The sequence below is a fragment of the Desmodus rotundus genome, chromosome 5 (genome assembly GCF_022682495.2).
Source record: "Desmodus rotundus isolate HL8 chromosome 5, HLdesRot8A.1, whole genome shotgun sequence".
In the NCBI taxonomy this organism is placed as follows: domain Eukaryota; kingdom Metazoa; phylum Chordata; class Mammalia; order Chiroptera; family Phyllostomidae; genus Desmodus; species Desmodus rotundus.
In genome coordinates, this window is record NC_071391.1 from 32,234,780 (window position 1) to 32,255,061 (window position 20,282).

At 48.4% G+C, this 20,282-nt stretch overlaps 1 protein-coding gene across 1 annotated transcript; it reads left to right on the top strand.

Moving 5' to 3' along the window:
* The first annotated feature begins 124 nt into the window (after positions 1-124).
* On the top strand, positions 125-18,590 carry CSRP3 (cysteine and glycine rich protein 3). The gene is made up of 6 exons (XM_024558953.4): positions 125-220; positions 9,179-9,318; positions 13,431-13,599; positions 15,245-15,377; positions 16,494-16,587; positions 18,262-18,590. Exons 2-6 carry the CDS (start codon positions 9,207-9,209, stop codon positions 18,336-18,338), a joined length of 585 nt encoding a protein of 194 aa, XP_024414721.1. The 5' UTR covers positions 125-220; positions 9,179-9,206; the 3' UTR covers positions 18,339-18,590.
* The last annotated feature ends 1,692 nt before the right edge of the window (positions 18,591-20,282 follow it).

The following is a 20,282-nucleotide window of genomic DNA, read 5'->3' on the forward strand; positions in this document are numbered from 1 at the left end:
GCCCCACAGCTGGTGTGGGGGGAACGAAACTCAGGGCTTCGGTCACAGGCTATTTTCAGCCTCTGATAGCACTTGTGTCACTCATGTCTCATTCCCCCTCTCCCCCAGCCTCCCTCCCACCCTTCCCTCTGCACGCCAAGGCTGGTGACAGCCTCCACATATTTAAAGAAGACGATAACACCCCCTGACTCAGTTGAGCGGCCAGAGACCACACAGGCAGGTAAGCGGAGCACAGCAAGCGTGTGGGAGGGGGGTGGGCTGCTGGTCTGGTGGCTGGCTGGGACTGGGACAGGTCCCACAGAGTAAGGAGGTGTTTCATGACCCAGGTACTACTAGCCACTGTGGGTCTGTGTGAGGAGACTCCAGCTACGCTGGACTCTGGTGTGGACCTAAGAGTTGTTTAGAAACTTCCTGAAAAGGGCAATTAACATTTGGGGGCTTAAGAGAACCTCACAGACAGAGAAATGGGTAAGGTATTATTTTTGGTCTAAAACTGTTTTCGAGGTGGAATCATGTTTCCTATTGTCCTAGTCAAAAGAGCTGAATTCCAGTCCTAGAACCACATAATGAATGGACGTGTGACTTTGAGAAGTTCCTGCCCTCAGGGCCTTGGGTTCCTCTGCAAGGGTCAGTATGGATATGGTGACATTTTTCTAAGCTGTCAGGTACCGTACAGTCAGAAAGTGGTGTAACTGATACAATACGGCAGAAGCCAGCTTTCCAGTGCTCATAATACAAGGGATGGCGCTGTTCAAAGGTGTAAGTGAAGGACTGAGATGTCCATACTTCATACCCTGTCTTGCATACAGGAAATAGTGACATTTGTTGGTTCAAAACAGATTTTATATCCCAAGGATGGTTAGCAACAGGCTTGCTTTTAAACATTCTAAATGAACGAAAACAGTATCTGAAAAAGACATTGCTATGTTGAAAACCCATGAAAAGCTCTACTTAGTAGGAGGATAACTCCTAGCCAGGGGTGAGGGGCTGATTCCCAGTGTCTTCTCTAAGCTTCAGTCAAGATTTTTTTTTTCTTTTCTTTTTTCTTTTCTCTTCTTCCCTTCTCTTTTCTTTTCTTTCCTCCCTCTCTCCTCCCTCCCCCCGCCCCTTAAGTTCCAGTGAATGACAGGCATGAGTGTGGCTGAGAATGAGATGGTTTTAAGCAATGGTCTGAGCGGAAATGCTATGCAGAGAACAAAGGTGCCCTCTCCAATTCCTGTTTCTGTCCCTGAGCTGGAGCGGTGACTCCCCCAAGAGGGAGAGGCTGGTGAACCAGTCCCGAGAAGGCTGTTCTCTCTGCAGTACAATTCAATGCAATTTAATGAGCTGGTACCGACCACGTCCTGTGTCAGGGCTGGGGGGGTAGAAGTAGCACTAATGTAGGGAAGGGTGGGCGTGAGCAGCAGGAAGGGCGGGGAAATAGGGAGAGCCTGTGTCCTCAGTTTACTTTGGGGGCTGAATCTCAATGTTGGGTACATCCAACACAGCACAATGTATGTAAAATGGGTTCATGACCCAGAAAATGTAAGGACTCCTCTGGCTTGGCTTTGGTTCCATTCCGATCAACTCAGTCATTCAATGGGCCCTGGCTATTGGCACGGAGGACAGCTGACCCCTAGGGCTTGGTGTCCTCTCCAGCCCAGGCAGACTGGTGCGGCCCACATGCACACGCTGTTCATCAGAGAGAAGGGGGGCAGACCTGACCATCACCTCTCTGAGCAGTAAAATTAAGGCGAGGCCATCTAGCCCAAAGGGATTTGTGAAAATCAAATGAGAGAGGGTATAGTAAAGCCCTTTGCAAAGGTTAACAATGGTACACAAATTTGTGGGGCCTGGAGGAAAGGCACAGGGCTGCAGGAGGGTTTCCCGCTAGGCACAGGTGCGATGACAAAGCCCAGGGGTCAGAGTCAACGACAAGCTGACCAGGAGTTAGAAGACAAATCTGGTTTACAAAAGCACCCAGACTAGCAGTACAATACACAGGAAACACACTCCTGAGGCAGGCAGATTTCCAACTGCAAGCCTAGCACTCAGATGTCTGGGAACGCGCATTCAGGGTGGGGCCTCATGCGGGACCCTCACCGGGAAGAAGTACAGTTGCTCACTGCAGTGAAGGAAAGCAGGAAGGCCACGGTTGTCTGAAGGGCCACGGAGGATGGAAGACTTTTCTGAGCCTCACCATGGGAAAGGGTTGATCGTAACTGTTGGCTGCTTACTGCCCTGTTTACTGTGCGTGTGGAACAATAGCAGCTTACGTAACTGTCACAAAGAGCCCTGCAAGAAGTCCTCCTTCAGAGGCAGAAACAAGTTCAAGGAGGCAAAGGAATTACTCAGGGTCACACGGCTAGAAAGTGGCAGAGCCAGTGCGACATGGTCTTTAAAAACAAATTACAAAGGTCCAAACAGAACAAAGTGAGTTTCTGAGAGTAAACGTTGGCCACACTTCAGAGACAATTTCAGGAAAGATGTCATACGACCCGCGTGTTACGGCCTAAGTGTAATGTGCAGGCATGTCTTTCGTGTCTAAGTGTTAAAGGGATGCCAGCCAACACTTGGGTTTATTTCTGTGCTGGGAACAAGTGACCTATGCTTCCCAGGCTTTGTGAAAGAGCCTCTCCACAGGGGACTTCATGTATCTCTCTGTTCAGAAGCTTAGGAGGGAGCTATTGACCTTGAGTGTCCTGTGCATGGGAGCTGAAGGGCACTGTCTCCCCGGGCCACAGGGAGGGATTCTGCCTGGGTTTGCTGCTTCCCCTCAAAGCACAGGTCATCAGGGAGGTCGGCTGGTGTTAGGCACCGAGCTGCCAAAGCAAGAAAGTGGCTGTCCCAGGGCACAGGTTTAGGACCTTGCCTGACATGCCATCTCTGGCACCAGGCACCTTGGGCCCCCCAAAGGGGCCGGCTCTCTCCCTGGCCTGGCTGCCTCTGTTCCTGGGTGCGGCACACTCTGAAGGCTGAGAAGCAAAACTGGTTCAAAGTTTGAACCAAAAGGGCCATGGAGCTGAAGCGACGAGAAATTTGTTTGTTTGAAGAAAAAGGATTTAAAAACTAGAGATGTAAAAATAATAATGATGATGATGATGATGACGATGATGCAGCAACACAAATTATTAAACACTCTGTATTAAGGATTTACACATAGCATCTTTGCTATTATTATCTTATTTAATCTGAAAACAGCCTTCAAGACAAGGATTCTCATTTTACATGCATGAGGACCCCGGGCTTTGAGCAATTTGCCCGAGGTCCAACAGATAGTGTTTTTTGAACTCTGGCCTGGTTCTTTCCAAAGGCCACGTTTTTCCACTATGCAGCATCATCTTCCTTACTATCATCAGATTAGGAGAACAGAGAAAAGGCAGCGTTTGAGAGGGGGTGCAACGGGGCAGCACTCCTGCAAAGTAAGGCTCCAGTCACTGTTCAGATCCCTAAATCTGTCTCAGGGCTTGAAGGGCCCTTGAAGGGGCTTCACTGCACTGCAGCCCTTGGACGTCCATCCCAGTCTGGGTAAAACCCATAGTGAGAGAGAACACCTCTTCAGCCCCAACGGAGCCCTTTCCTTGTTTGAATAGCACCGACTCTTAGGGAGTCCTTTATTTTCCTGAATTAAATTCAGTCTCCCTGTTACTCCCACCCATGAGTACTCTGTCCCACTGAGACAATGGGTTCCCAATTCCTACCAACTGGTGGGAGCTGAGCCTTGTTCCCTGTCCCGCGTGTTGTAAGCAGAGACGGGGGATACAGAACCAGCTTAACTGGGGTTTGAATTGCAGCTCCGCCACTTACCACCTGTGTGACCTCAGACAAGTCACTTAAGCTCTGAGTCTCTGTTTTATTTATCTGCACAATGAGGATAACAAAATTAGCTCTGCAGGGCTGTTGTACCAAAGATACTTTATATGAATCCACTGATACACAGTTAATAATAAGTAGTGGTTAAGGTAAGAACACAGCTTTGGGGTCAGAGAGGCCCGAGTTTCAGTTGGCCATGTGACCTTGGGCAATGTAATGTCCCGCAGACTGCATGTCCCCATCTCTAAAGTAAAGTTTGTAACATCACCTACCTTGAAGGGTTGCTGTGAAGATTACATGAGATATGACACAATATCCGGCCCAAGGGCTGGTCTCCAGATACACATTAGCTTCAATAATAATGTTGTTATATTAGTAACAATTATAACTATCACTTAGATTCCAGATAAAAGTTTCTACGATCCAAAATCTTTGTATCAGCCAGTGTAGGCAATTTAACTCACCATAGGACAACTGGGCATCTAATAGGACGACTAAATGAACCACAGCTGAACTCACTCACTTGAGGACTCTGCCCAGTCAGAGCCTACATTTCCTACCCAGGTGCTTTAATGGACAAAGAAGAAACAGAATCACTCAGCGCCCGTGGTATCCACCCCACCCACTTTTCCCATGGATCGCCTTTCAGCTCCATAGCTGGCAGTTTAAAAACAAAACAAAGGGTTGGATTAGAAAGAATGTGTCAAAGATACACAGTTGGTTTTTCTTTTAAAAATCCACACTGATGCATGAATACTTAGCGTTATTGCAGAACTAATGAGCACTTACATTTTATAATACTCTACTGTTTACAAAGTGGTTTGATATAAATTTGTATTGCTACAATCCTGCCAGCAATAGTAAAACAGAGGGGACTATTATGCCCATTTTAGGGAGGATACTGAAGTTCAGAGAGCTTGAAGAATCTTCCCACATCATACAGCTTCAAGGAGGCAAGACAGAACTAGGACTCGCTTCTACATTTCACCCAGTGCTTTTCCTAGCCCCCACTACAACACATTCCCAGTATCACCTCTTCCACAGCGTTATTCATTAGGAAGTCTGTACACGTCGTCTCTCATGGGGACCCGGGTATCCAGAAGGCTGGAGTCCACCCTCTCCCTAGCTGAAGTAGCAGGGCCCTGCATTCGTTCTCATCCTCGTAAACCTCAGGCTGTCCTACATGTCAATCCTGAGCAACGACTTCATCTGTGATAATGCAGCCATCTCCCAAACTGGCCCAGAAAATGTGATGGAGACTGTGACCCAGGGGACAAATGGGGCTGAGTGACAGGAAAGACTATATTTGGCATCCCACCTTCAACGATCCTCCCCAGTGCCAGGAAACACTGATAAACAAATGGCCCATCCCTTGGTACCTTGCCAGGGTGAGCTCACATTGTGGGTCCTGCTAGGGGAGCGATGAGACACAGGAATTCCAAAGCAAAGCAGGAGGCTAAAAAGGTTATGCATGTAAGTCAGGACCTAAATGTGCTTTCAAATCATAGCTACATACTGAGCAGTACGGTTCTATTTGAATACCCTGATATAAAGGAGGTAATAATGCCTTGCCTTTAAAAAGCTTCTCAATAAAGTTGTCCTTACCCGTGGTTCTATTATCTGTGGCTTTGGTTAGGGGCAGTCACCCTTGGCCCAAAAATATTAAATGGAAAATTCCAGAAGTAAACAATTTGTACATTTTAGATTGCACGCCATTCTGAGTAGTGTGATAAATCACACAGCTCTGAGTAGTATGATGAGATCGAGAGTCGTGTCTCCCCCAGGATGTGAATCTCCCCCAGGATGTGAATCTCCCCCAGGACGTGAATCTCGTATTCACATGGCATATGCCCCCCGGCAGCTATCCGCTCAGCAGCTGAGCTGGTTTTCAGGCCAACCGTTGTGGTATCCCAGTGCTTGTGTTCAAGTCCCCCTTATCTTACATGATAATGGCCCTGAAGAGCAGGAGTAGAGATGCTGGCAAATCAGATACGCCACAGAGAAGCCGTAAAGTGCTTGCTTTAAGTGAAAAGGTGTGGATGTGTAGCCATACAATGCTTCCCCTGAGTAAAACTACATATATAGGGTTCGCTACTATGTGTGATTTCAGGTATTTTCTGGGAGTCTCAGAACACATCCCCAGCAGAGAAGGGGGGGGCTACTGTACCACTTTAAATAGCGTCATATTTCCATGGCTTTCACAATGATCCTGCGAAGAAAGTGCAGTCGATTGTATTATCGCTATTTTTCACCCACGTTCAAGGTCACAAGGTCAAGATTAGAACCTGTGTCTTCCAATTCAGGACGCTTTACAACACTCTCCGCCTTTTGGCTTTTGAGCATTGGAAGAAAAAATCACAGCTGTCTTCTGTGTTTGGCCTCCACAGCTACAAATCCATCTTCAGAAATGGAACTGAGCACCTGTTTAATGGAATGTTCACAGATTTCTATTTTGGGTTTCAAGTCCTGATGTATACATATGTGTGTCAGATATTTATGATCATTTTTAAAAACCCGTGCTAGGATATGTTACTTCGCGAAGAGGTTATTATCTGTAATCTTATCCTCACTTTGAAAAATATCACATGTAGGCAGCTGCAGAACATACACACCCCTAAGAGGGCCTTCTCTCTCCCATTAACTTGCAGGACGTGACAATGAAATCTCCACTGGAGATCGGAAATGAGAAATCTGACCTAGGGTTGTTTTCATGAAAGTTTCCACATCATTAATTTCACAAGTGTCACTGTCACGTTCCTGGATATATATTACATTTCTCCTCTATTTTATACTATGTTGAAACTCCGGATCAAAATGAACACAAGTAAAATCACGTGATTCTATTCTTTTCTAGAGAACATGTCATTTTTAATCAGAGAAAAATGGCTCCTAGGAAAGGGAGTTGGCTAAGAAAATACTCCTGAATGCTTATTTATGCCTCACCTTGTCTGTAAATCAGGGGGTTGGTCAATCTTCAAAATCTATTCCAATCCTCAAAGTCCTAAAAAGTTTAATGGAGTAAAAAAATAAACAATTTTTGGCTCCTTTAGGGGATAGTGAGTCCTCTCTGCCTTTCTGTAGGCAATCTTCTCTGCCTGAAGTGTTCCTCCCACTTTTCTCTATCCGGTGAACTCTTAGTCACCCTTCAAAGCCCCATTTGCTGTGCCATCTTTTGTGATCCTCCAACAACTCACTGCTTTCGTCTCCGGTGTAAATGTGGGTAGCCATTCCCTCCTTTGAGCTTGCATGCGCTTCTCACAAGACTTCTCTGGAGCAGAGTATTCTGGCTCCTGCCCATCTTCCTCAGTAGAATGTGGGCTTTTCAATTCTAGAGGACACCAATCACGCACTTTTGTGTTTTCCTCCCCTTGATCCCTCACCAGTGATCCCTCACCTGGTGCAGTGCTTGACATAGTTAGGTGGTAAATGCATGGTGAGTGAATGAATTCATGGATGAATGAATGAATGCAGACTTGATCTCAAGGATTTCAACTCAAAATCCATTACTTGTGTCCATTATAATAAACAACTTGACTACAGAAATAGAAACACTAAATGTTTCTTTTAAAAAATGGTATTTTTGTTCTGGCTGGTATGGCTCAATGGATTGAGCACTGGCCTGCGAATCAAAGGGTTACGGGTTCGCATCCCAGTCAGGGCATATACCTGGATTGCAGGCCAGGTCCCAAGTAGGGGGAGTGCAAGAGGCAACCACATACTGATGTTTCTCTCCCTCTCTCTCTCTCCCTTCCCCTCTCTCTAAAAATAAATAAAATCATTTTAAAATAGTTATTTTCTAAAATTTTATGGAATTAAAAGAGCCTGCTTCTATGAGAGGAGGAATAGGATGTTCCTGGCTAACCTCGCCCAGTTTTTGTAAAGGGGAAAAGCTCCTCGCAAGGATATTTAGACAGGGATGTCCCCTTTGGTCCTAGCATCGGGTTCAGTGGTCTGTTTGCTATTTACCTTCTGTTTCTTAGCAAAAATTGTCTTTGTTGGGAGGCTGGGATGCACACTCCTGGCCAGTGCCCAGGAGGGCTTAGTGGTAATCACCGACTATTATAAGAAGGTGAACAGCTTCCCAGAAGGGAAAAAGAAAGTCAGAAGCAGCTGCTTGGAATGACCTGATAGTGCTTGGTGTCCATGACAAGATGACGCACCAAGCTTCTTAGAAACCATAGAAACCAAAGGGTCCCAGTGACATTTGCGCCCCCCCTCGGGTGGGGGGGCTGGCAGGATTGCAGAAATTTCACCGAGTATTGATGACTTGTTTTAGTTTTGCTCTGGGGAAACTGAAAACTGGATCCGCACTTACACGCAGACACAGGAAGCAAGAGAAAACTTTTTTGATGCTCCCCCTTGCCCCGTATCTCTCGAACTTAACTCTCTAGTGAGGAGACAATGATGGGCCAGGGCTGTGGGCATCAGCAGCTCCTTGCAGCAGAATGTGCTCGAAGGTGTGGGAAGACACACAGTGTCATCACCTGGCTCCTGTGATCACACCTGGCACTGCGAGCTCTGTCCAGTACCTTCCTGCACCCCGCGTCACGGGGTCCTCTAAACAGCCCAGTGAGGCAGCAAGGAAAATATGACGCTCTTTATAGAGTAGCTGGGAAGGCAGAGGTAAGAGAAGCTCCACAGGTCACCTCCATGCACACAGCCAGCCCCAAAAGCAGAAGGCAGGTTTCCAGGCCACTGATCTAGAGTAGTGCCAATATAGCTTATCGCCTGAGCAATAATATGTCTTAAAAAGAGAATTAATGAATAGAAGGAATAAATCTGAACTGGATATTTTATATTCTATATATTGTTATCAGAAAGATTAGCTAAGGCTTTGCTACCGAAAGGGTGGTCCACTACTAGTAGCATTAGCACTGCCTGGGGTCTGTTAGAAATGCAGAACTTTCTGCCTCTCTCCAGATCTACCAAACCAGAATCCGCATGTTATTAGCAAAATTCAAGGTGCATCACATCAAGAAGCACTGAAGTAGATAGGAAGGTAAGGCCATTTCAATAGGTTATTGCCACCCTGATGGAATGATATTTAAACCCTTAGGTGGAAAAATAATAATACTTAGTATTTGTATATAATTTTATATGCACAAAATAAGCTCATCCATCCCTTCCAAGAACGCTGTGAGGTCCAGAGAGGCAGGTGCTTTTGAAATTTAACAGAAGAGGAAACACAGTCCCCAAGTAGTAAAGTGACTTCTCAGAGCCTTATTCAATGCCTTGCAACTTGCACGCAGTGCTTGCTGAATGGATGAACGAACAAGTGACCAAACAAGCTGGGGCAGGATCCAGGTCTTCAGACCACTGCTCTACCAGTAATTGGTTCACCGCTGAGGTTGCCTGAATTTGTGGTATTCGCTTTATATCCTGTCAGACTTGACCTTTGTCGGAAAGTCTTCAAGATGCCGAACTGGGGTGGAGGAGCAAAGTGCGGAGCCTGCGATAAGACGGTCTACCACGCAGAAGAAATCCAGTGCAACGGGAGGAGTTTCCACAAGACCTGCTTCCACTGCAGTGAGTTGGGGGACCCCACGAAGCCCCCTTAGCCGCAGATACCTGTCTGTCAGTGCTCCTCAGGGTGTGGTCCCGGGACCAGCAGCATCAGCATCCCTGGGAGTGGGTGGATCCCACCTTAGCAAGGGAGGGTGCTCTCCTAAGCCACTCTCCAACCACTTGCCCAGCTCAGAGGCCATCTCCCTGCAGCTCAACGTCAGAGCGAGCTGGCCCGCCACTGCTCTCGGTGATGAAAACTTGAACCCGAAGGCAACATTTCCAAAGTGTGACTTGGCGGAGAAAGACACCATTACTTATCTGGAACCAGGATGGATTTGGCTCTCAGTGTCTTTTGCCCTGGCCGGCTGTCACTGAAGTCAGCCCAATGGGTTTTTTCTAAAGAAAGAACCTGTATCAGACAGAGAAATACGTGCCAATTCTGTTTAAGAGTCGGAAAATGAAGAGGTTCAGGGCCTGGGCACCAGTCATTTGACAAAGGGAATGTGTTCATCACCTGCCAGACACAGCTGCACAAATGTTAAAATTGGGGCAATTTTAAGATGCGGTGGTTCACCTGGGAGTCTGGCTCTGCCCAGATCATGTGACTTTGGACAAGTTGTTTCTCATCTTTGAGCCCAGGTTGCAAGCACCTGTTGCTGAGCCAGGAACAGAATCTGTATCTTCAGACTCCCAGTCTAGACTCTTTGACAGGAGTGCATTCTGGAATTTCTTGGTAGCCAGCCCTGTTTTTTTGGCCACTTAGCTTCTTTGCGTCCCTCCAGTAGATCTGGCCCAAGGGTTAGCTTTCCTGGACATCTGGCAGAGCCCCTCCCCACGGAGTCCCCCGCCCCACCTCCATGCCTCAGGCCAGTGACCACAGGGCGACGTCACGCTGCCCCAGACGGTTTCAAACAGAACTTCAAGGGCTGGGCTCCTTGAAGCTCCTTCAAGGACTTGTCTGTTAGGACAGGCGACCCTCTATCCTTAAGCTGCCAGAAACAGTAACATTTTATCTGCTGCAGGCTTACTTCCCACAGCAAACATAAATATCACTGAAGAACAGGGGGAAATACTGTTCTGAGTGATTGGGGCGGCAGATTTACTAAGGCTTTGGGTTTTAATGATGTGAATTGTTTTTAAGTCACTGGACACATCCATCTGATTATTATTATTATACAGCTATCCACCCAGAAGCCATTGTTGAAGAGAGTTTACCCCACAACCCTCTGGCTTTTATCCAAAAACAGCCAGTTTTCTTTATAAAGGGGTGGGGGAGTGTTGGCAAGAACCCTGGAATTGGAGTAAAAATGTTAGGTTTGAGTCTCTGCTCTTCCATAGACCGTGAGACCTTTGCAGGTAACTTCCCTGTCAAGCCTGCATTTCCCTGTCTATAAAAATGTCAAGAGGGTTATACCTACCGCACAGTGGTGACAAGGAGACTGGAGTTCTTGACATGGAAATCCAGCTTCCAGGCCCTCAGTCTCCTTCGATTGACTTTGATTCCTGAGTGGGAACAGAAGACAGTAGTGAAGCTCTCCATGGTTTAAGGGGTGTCTTGCCTTCCCCAGTCAGCAGGAAGATGGGGCCACGGCAGAAGGGGTTTGGGCATTTGGTGGTATATTCCTTTAATCCTCTGACGTTTTCCTTAGAACTCGTAAGTGGGATGGGGATGTGAGCAGCAGAGATTTCTCAGGTGGTAGGCAGAAAGATCCTAGAGAGGGGCACATTTTTCACACTGTCATCACAAGACTTGCCTGTCCACAGGTGACCCTGTAATTGCCAGAGATGGGGGTCGGAGAGGCACAGCCTACCTGAGCCTGTCCCCCACCAACATGTTTGCCCAACTTCTAGACCGATCTTGATCCTCCTTACTAGCACGTTCAAAAGAAGCATAATGCAAGCCGCACGTGCAAATTTAACTTTTCTAGTAACCATATGTTTAAAAGGTACAAAGAAACAGGTGAAATTAATTTTAAAACATTTTACTTAACCTAATATATAAAAAAGTATAATTTTAATATATATCAGCGCACAAATTATTAACAAAATATTGTATATTCTTATTTTGTATCGAGTGCTGGAAAACGGTGCGCATCTTGTGAACTTCACGTGGCAGGCGAGAGTTCACCGTACTGGACGGCACAGCTCTCCTGAGCCTGCACACGGGAGCTGGTCAGAGCCCAGGAGTGGCTGTCCACTTGGCCAGGGCGGGATGGGGCATAGGCAGTCCTGGAGTGACGGGAATGGCCGCTGGAGTAGGAGTCCAGGGCTCTGAGGCCAGTCGTGGCTCCGCAGGGTCCTGTGGTGTAATCGTGGACAAGGCACTGATCTTCATTCACGCGTGTGTGCGTGTGTCCATCCATCCACCCACCCATCCGTTCATGCGACCCGTGTTTACAGAGGACTGATTCGGGGCCAGGCTCCACACTGTGTTCTGAGGATAGTTAGATGAAAATCTTGCCCTTAAGGAACCTAGACTCTGCAACATCAACACATCATTGAAAAATCGTTCTGAAGGCTGGTAACTGCGAGCAACAGGAAGGGCAGAGATAGGCATCTACCCCCGCCCCCCACCTCGCCCAATTATTCCTCATGAAAGGGTTTCCCTTGTTTTCAAGGCCTTATAAAGTCCCTCACGCTGTAAGACAGTCTCTCAATTACTTTGCTATTCATTTATTTTTTAAACATTTTTACAGAAGTTTTAATACCCGTAACATTGGCAGAATTGTTTCGTGAACTTCCACACGCCGGTTTCCCCACCACACAGCCGCCAGCCTGGGGCCGGTCCTCCTCACGTACATCCTTATGGTCTGCTCCCACTCTCACATCCAGTTCCTTTCTTTTTTAAACTAAAATGCCATTTGAGGAAGGCATATGAGCCTGCAGCAAATTCATTCCATGCTGACTTGCTCGCAGAGGCCACTTGGTGGAACCGGTTAACATTTAAAAAGGGAGGCAAACAAATTGCAGGCACATGCATCCTTATTCCGGGGGCCGTGGCCTCGCTATTGCAAGCCCTGAGCGCCACCGTGAACAACCTTCAGGGGTTATTGTTACCAAGCAGTTCAGCAAGTGATCACGCTGTGGAGATCCTGCATGTTCTTTCAAAGCTGCCCTAATATTATGTCGATAGGGACTTCTGGTTGAGACACAATTTCCAGGTGACAGCTCTCTACTCAGGTGCCAACAGGCTGCGACAAGTGGCGATGAGCTGCTCTGGAGCTGGGCCAGCTGTCTCAGAAAGACACTCTGGTGATGCTGAAGATGCGGAGACAGAGTTTGGACACAACTGTTTCCTGAATTTGTGTGAGACTAGAAAAAATAACACCTCCAAGTTAATATGTGATTTACATTATTAAATTAAATACTATACGTAGGGATTTGACACTGTCATTTACATCCTTAAAAGTGTTCCTTTTAAATTGGCAAAATAACTCCATAAATCTTCTCTTTGGAAAACTGAGGGCTCGTCCTACACACTTGACATTATGGGGGACACTTTACGTAGCATATGGTGACAGGGGGGTTGAGCCAACAGAAGCCGAAGGGTCTCTGAGGTAGGTCTACCCTCCTCACCACCTAGAACTCGATCAAAGGAGCCTCAGCGGTAACTGTGTCCTTGAACAGCGCAGCGCCCTTCAAAGGTCATGATAAGTACAGAGACTGCTCAGTCTGGATTCTGACATGATTGAGAAAAGAATACGTTCCTCTCCTGCCTCAGCTCCTTACCCTCGACTCACACACACACACACACTCTCTCTCTCTTTCTCTCTCTCTTTCTCTCTCTATCTCTCTTCCTTAATGTCATTTAGGGTGAGCCACACAGGAATTCAGGTTCATCCAATTCAGAGGCAATATTCTTAGCTGGTCTGAGACCACACACCAGGCTCCATCCGGTTCCGCCCCTTTCTAGCCGGACACCGCTGCATTACTTCCCTGCTCTGTGCCCCGGCTTCCTCATCTGTGGACAGAGGAGTGCCTCTGAATCTACAGCCCAGGGCAGATGGATGCACTGGTTAGGAATCAAAGTAGTGTTCTTGGCCAAGGGCCTCTTGGCCCTGAGCATGGCACTGGAGGGGCAGGGAAGGGGGAGGAATGTAACCCCAAAGTCCTGACCTTCCTTTCTTCGGCAGTGGCCTGCAGGAAGGCTCTGGACAGCACCACGGTCGCAGCTCACGAGTCGGAGATCTACTGTAAGGTCTGCTATGGGCGCAGGTACGGCCCCAAGGGCATCGGGTTCGGACAAGGCGCCGGCTGCCTCAGCACGGACACAGGCGAACACCTGGGCCTCCAGTTCCAAGAGTGAGTCACTGTCCCGCTTCTCCCAGCCCCGCACAGCCCCAGTTATCAGGGCAGCCTGTTCCGTTCCCATAGCAACGTTTTCTGGAAGTGGAAGAATGGACTTTATTTTTGACCTGCCAACAATAGGAATATTCAGTCTGATCAAGTTTTAACAATGTGTCATCTCTCCAAAATCTCTCTTAAATTATCTGTCTTCCTAAGGGGCAATTACTTTTACACCATGGCCCTCGGTCTGCATGTCAAGAGAAAACGCAGAAAGTACAGATGTTCCATTGTCTGATCTTTGCAAAACTCCATGGAGTCTCTTCTCTTCCGTTTGAGCTTTTCTGTGTAAATCATGTAAATATGGCACAGAAGCAATGGCCTTGTGCTTTGAGCTTGCCACCAAAGGACTTCTTCCCTTGGGTTGTAGGATGACTAATGTCCACAGGGGGAGTGGCTCTGTGGGGATGGGCCGTGCACGTCAGGAGTAAACGATTATGACTGTTCTATGGGTCTCCCGTTGCCAACGTGGTGCCAAAGTTTCCCTCAACATTTGAACATTATCCTAGGGAAGCCGGGAGATGGTGCTGTGCCTCCTCCAGTTGCCAGGCTGCCCTACCAATCTCATGATCATGCCGATTCCAGCCCAGAGCTGAGCCCAGACTGACAGCCACTCACCTGCAGCTGCTGTCTGGCCAGCTGGCGTCCAGCTCCACTCTGCAGTGGGACTGGGCAGAAAGGCCCAGCCTGGCGGCGGCAGTGTCCCAGGAAGGGCCTGACCCGTGGAGCAGTTAGACCATCTGAAGGGTCATCTGCTCCCTCCCAAAGAGAGGAGCCCTGGAAAAGTGCGAGGATGTGTGATTAGCTATTTTAATTTTTCTCATGACCCAATCCCAACTGGATACTCTCTTTAAAGAAGATGACACCAACCTCAGTGTTTGCCGTGCCTTACCCAAAGCTCACTCCTCTATGTCAGGGCTTTCTTACGGTGCTGCACACGGATGGAGTCTGGAGACCGGAGACCTCGGTTTCATCCCGGCTCCACTGGTTAAGAGCTGCTTGACCTTAGGCAGCTGTGCCTCCCACCCTCACTTTCCTGCAACTAGTCCTGCCTACTTTAGAGGGCATGGTGAGACTCAAGCAGTAAATGGGCAAGAAAACACGAAAGATGTGGAAACACAGGGGTTGGTACTGTGCCTCCATCTTGGACACTGCCCACACGGGAGCAAGGGACGCATCGGCTCATGATCTGTTTATTATCAGCTGTCCAGATCCCATCCTGCCCTGTAACATTTTCACAACTCATTTCCTCATTTCAGGAAGCAGGCCGGTGGATTATATAACATGGTGCAGAAAAACCTAACCAGTCACAGCAACGACAACATGATGTCAGTCACACAAGCTAACACACATGGACGCTAGTGCTTTACAATAGAAAGGGTTTACACCTTACTACATGCCAGGCAGGCACAGTTCTAAATGCTTTACTCACATCACCTCATTTAAGCGTCTCAACAACTCTGGGAGGAAGGTGCCATGATGATCCCCATTTTCCTGATGAGGCATCTGAGGTACAGAGAAGTTAGGTAACTTGCTTAAGGTCACACAGCTAGTACTATCTGCCAAAGCAGGTCTATAGGTTTCATTCGTCTGTTCCCCTTAGATCCCCAAAGCCAGCACGTTCAGCCACCACCAGCAACCCTTCCAAGTTCACTGCGAAGTTTGGAGAGTCAGAGAAGTGCCCTCGATGCGGAAAGTCAGTCTATGCTGCTGAGAAGGTGATGGGAGGTGGCAAGGTAAGGGCTTCCACGTGAGCCAGGCAGGAGTTGCTTATCTGCACCAGATCGGCTGGGAGGGGCGAGAGAAGGAAGTAGGGACTGGGGGTGGGAGCCAGAGCCTTCATTCTCTTTAGCTCCGAGGGACCACTTTAGGGGCCGCCCATCCTCACCCACTTTCCCAGGCTGAGCCTGTCGCCTCAGAGCCCTTGGAACCCAGAACTGGCAAATTCGAGCAACAAGCATTAGCCCACTAGCTGTCAGGCCCTAGAGATAAAGATGCACAGGCCCCTGCCCTTCAGAGTCCAGTGCTTTCGGAAAGGTGTCAGCCCCGAGAGCCTTCCAGAAAGGTGTCACCACTACATAACTCAATCTGCTGCGGCATCCCCACCGACGGAGAGAGCAAACGCCTCGCAGCAGCCAGAGCGGCTCACAAGTGTCCCGGCAGGCGGGAGAGCCTTCAAACGTCTGCGGCAGTAATGTGCAGGTGCCCCACAAGCTCCCGCCTCGGGCCCGAAGCCAGGGTATTCACCAAAGGATCTGGGCCTGACGAAAGGGAAAAAATCCTGCTTGTACTGAATGAGGGACAGAGGGCCATGGAGAGTGGGACTGACCTCAAATATCAGGGCAGCGTCCACCCAGGACGTATGAGAGCCCCTGGGCCATGCCTGGCAGACGGGCAGATGTGTGGGAGGCAGGCGATTTCCTGGATGGTCCCAGCCGTGCACTCTTTTCTACTGGAAATACGGAACTAAAGTGAGGGTGAGCTACCTGCATAAGTGCCTATCCACTTTCTTTCTTCTTTAACTTTATATGCAACATGTTATCCACTGCCCCAAGTCCAAGTCCCCCTCTCCAGTTTATTCCTTGGTCTTCTAGTCTGTTCTGAAGGAATACATATGGAAATCACATTGGTCAGTTTATTTTGGGGGGGGTTCTGAGAATTGCTGGCCCAGTCCACCGCATCTTATTTTCTTCAGCTCCCTGGAGAAATTATTCTGGGGGCCGATCAGGTACACGAATTATTAGGACAGTGGCCCTCCTTTATATGTGGCTGGTCTGGGTCGTGACCATGGAAACAGAACACGCTGCTGCCCACCACACTGTGTATAACACGTGTTCTCCTGTGCCCTTCAGCCTTGGCACAAGGCCTGTTTTCGCTGCGCCATCTGTGGGAAGAGTCTGGAGTCCACGAACGTCACTGACAAAGATGGGGAACTCTACTGCAAAGGTGAGAGGTTCCGGAGACTCTCTGGAGAGTTGTTTCCTGAGGAGGGTCCTTAGGAGAAGCTGTGTCCGTGCGGAGAGGCCCGGGCCTGCCAGGAGGCACGGGTGCTCAGTCCGAGCACGGTTTGGGCTCTCAGGATGGGGCGCAAAACCACCTTAGGCAAAGAAATCCCCTGCCTGACCCAGCTCTGGGCTTCTCCATCGGAGCATGTCGGGGGCCGATGTTCCGGGGGGCTGGGTGCCTGCCGGGGAGAGAAAATGAGGAGGAAGCAGTGTTCTGATTCTGCTTCTGGAAAGGACCACAGGCCTGGACAAACAGCATCACATTTTCTTCTGAAAACCCAAAGGCCTCTGTCCACCTGAGTGGCAGCTAGGGGTGACTGGGGAGGATGAACTCAGTCTGGCCCCTCTAGTTCAAGACACATCCTTCTTTTCTCCTTCCCTCCTTCTATCGCTCTCTCCCCCTTTTCTTCCTGATGTTACCATTGCTGCTGTTGCACATGCCTTTACTGATAGAGACAGGACTGACAAGTAGGTTTTCCCTCTGGTCTTCGCAGCCCTGGCCCCAGCTGCCTCCATGATCCCTGTGTCTCATGGAGAGGTAGCAGAGCCTTGCTCTTTCCTGATGCCACCAAAGGAAAGAGGCGATGCATCCTCAACCCCACAGCCTCTCCTAGGCCTGTGTTTCTCAGCCGGGCCCTCCCACCCTCTCACTTCATGGCGGTGTCTCAAGATCTCCAGGTGGTGTGACCGGAACTCTAAAGGGGCCAGAGGGAGGACATTACTCATCAAGACTGCAGGTTGCCAAAGCTTTTCTCACGCTGAGTGAGACACAGTGGTTGCCTTCTCCTGGCAGTAGGAGACACAGGAGTGTCCTCAGTACTCAGAGGCCATAAACCCCTAACATGTTTCTGTAAGCAGCAGGGAGATCAACATGTAGACCAATCATTGCATTTCCAAGTGAAAAAAGCTCTCGGAGCAGACGGTACACGATACAGCAGCGTACATACGAAGAGGCAAGGGATCCACTTGGGTGTTAGGGAAGACTTCTCAGAGGCCAAGGTTCCCCTGGGCCTTGAAGGATGAATGGAGGTTGGGGAGGGGCTTTCCAGGAACAGGAAGCAGTGAGTGCAAAGGCCCGGAGTTGGGGCATCCTGCTGTGTGCCTGGAGAGGCAGGAGGCCATGGGGCGTGAGGCTGGGCAGGCAATCAGGAGTCAGATTATGTCAACTCAAATAAGAAAGCGTCTGTGAACACAGTGAGGTCCACAGTGGTACCTCGGTACTCATTAATTCATCCCGGAACTCGCGCTGAGTGCCAAAGCCAATGAGTGCCAGATGATGAAGCATGTTCTCTTGCGGGGCAGCACAATGACTCATACAAGTTCTAGCAAGTGTGCCGAGTCCCGAGCGAGCACCGAGTGCCGAAACATTTTTTTTTCTCGTCAAAATGCACCAAGTACAGGGTTTGAGGAATTTTGAAGCCAACGAGTACCGAGGTGTGACTGTAAACTACTTTTATGCTAAAATAAAGTATTCCATTTACTTACAAATTATCTTATAAATACATTCATCAGAAGGATGCTTCTCAAGGTGAAGGAACCGTATCCGGACAGAAGGAACTGAAATAATGGTGCTAACCAGCCCATTCTCTCTCCCCTCTTCTGTTTTCGTTCACAGTTTGCTATGCCAAAAATTTTGGCCCTACCGGTATTGGGTTTGGAGGCCTCACACAGCAAGTGGAAAAGAAAGAGTGAAAAGTGTGCCGATTCTCAGATCTTTTGTCAGACTGAGACATTTTCCAAGTGCCCCTGCCCCGGTGGACACCTGTCCCCAGGCATCCTCTCGTTGGTAGCTGGACAGTATTTCTCTTCAGAAGTGATCACAGTCCTTCTAACCCAAAGTTAGAAGAGACCTTTGGAGGAAAATTATTAAGAATTTAATCTGTAACAAGGGTTTTATTATTTACGATAATTGGGATGGGAGAGGCAATAAACGCTTCATCGGTACCTTGCACGTCTCGATGTTGTCTTTCAAACAGAGGGAAGTTTTCAAAAATGGAGAGGAAGTTTGAAAAACTAGCTGCAAAGAATACGACATTTTGGTATCAAGTGGGGAAGGGGTGAGGAGGAGGAAACAAAGGAAAGCAATCTTCCAGAATCCGTCCGCTGAGCAGACAGAAAAAGGGGGCTCCCGGCGGAAACACACAACATGATAGCAAATTCAACAAGGAAAATCAAAACGAACAAAACTGCTGAAGAGTAGGTCCTTTTGTCCTACCACAGGCTTTGCAATGTGACACATTTTGTGGAAACCCAGAAAAGGCACTGAAGCGTGGCGTTGACTCGTGTTGTAAATGATACGAGGATGATTTTCTTTTATTCTGGAACAATTCCCGAGGGTTCGGCAATTTTCTGAAAACTTCCCTTACATCAAATTTCCAGGCTGGCAAATGAAAGGCAGCCAATTAAAAACGTCTGTCTGCCTCCCCAGCAAGTTCTCTGGCCTCCACTTTAAGCACCACAGCTTTTCTCCCACCACCGTGCAATTCTGAGGTATTTGAAGTAAATGAAAACAAATGGAAGATTATTGCTTAAAAACTATGAAGCACTCCATTAGCCGCGGGCTTTTCTGGGCTCCGAGTCCCGAGCATGCTTTCTTTCAAATGAGCCTTCATTCAGGGCTGCTTCCAGGCCACCATGGTCAAGGCCCTGCCCCGACTTTATTAGTTATTTATTTAGTTTTTGATGTTCCAAATGCAATTACACCTGATCATTTCCTCTGTTGGATTGGCTTTAACAGACTGGTTCAGAAAGAAAAAGAACAGCTAGCAAAGGCTGTGTCCCATTCCACTTTCAAAGGGAAAATGCAGATGCAAGCTTTACTCACCCAGAGACTCGCACTGGGGTGATTCGGCCGCGGGGTTCCACCAAAGCAAACTGTGGGTGTACGCTTTATATTCTCTGGGGATGGAAGCATAGGGCAATGCATTTTTAATTTGTAAACTTAACTTTTTTTTATCAGAGCTGTATAAGAGATCCCATCATTGTCAATTGAATAATTAATACCAGCGATCAACTGAACTAACTAAATCCAGTCCCCTTTAACCTGCACTGACTTGAAAGCAATATACAACCCCGGCTCTTCGGAAAGAAGTCCCCCACACTGGAGCCTTCCAGGCTCACAAAGGGGTAAGGCGCACGTGGGAGGGGAGTGCCAGATGATGCTGCCTTCCCCTTCTCTACCGCATTTCAGCGACTAGCCCCACCAGCTGTCCACCCAGGGCACTGAAGCTAAAACCTGCAGTCGGCCTTAGCTTTGCCCTCTCCCTCACCCCTCCCAGCCTCACTCCCCAAGCCTCCCCGACTCTGACGCCACAATGTGTCTAGAACACGTCCCCTCCGTTCTTATTCTCTGGTATGTACTCGTACGCTAGCCTGCTAGGGCTTCCATAACGAAGTACATGGATCGGATGACTCACACAACAGAAACGACATTTTCACGGTTCCAGCAGCCAGATGTCCGAGGTCAAGGTGGCAGCAGAGCTGGTTTCTTCTGAGGCCTCTCTCCTTGGCGTGTAGTTGACAGCCTTCCCCCAGTGTCTTCCCGTAGTCTTCTCTGTGTGTCTGTGTGTCCTAATAGTGTTTTCTTCTAAGGACAGCGGTCACGTTGGATTAGGGAGCACTTGAATGACCTCATTC

Coding starts and splice junctions, on each gene's coding strand:
- CSRP3 (XM_024558953.4), top strand. CDS start 9,207: ATGCCGAACTGGGGTGGAGGAGCAAAGTGCGGAGCCTGCGATAAGACG. Junction 13,600..15,244: donor CTGGGCCTCCAGTTCCAAGA/GTGAGTCACTGT, acceptor TGTTCCCCTTAG/ATCCCCAAAGCCAGCACGTT. Junction 15,378..16,493: donor AGGTGATGGGAGGTGGCAAG/GTAAGGGCTTCC, acceptor TGTGCCCTTCAG/CCTTGGCACAAGGCCTGTTT.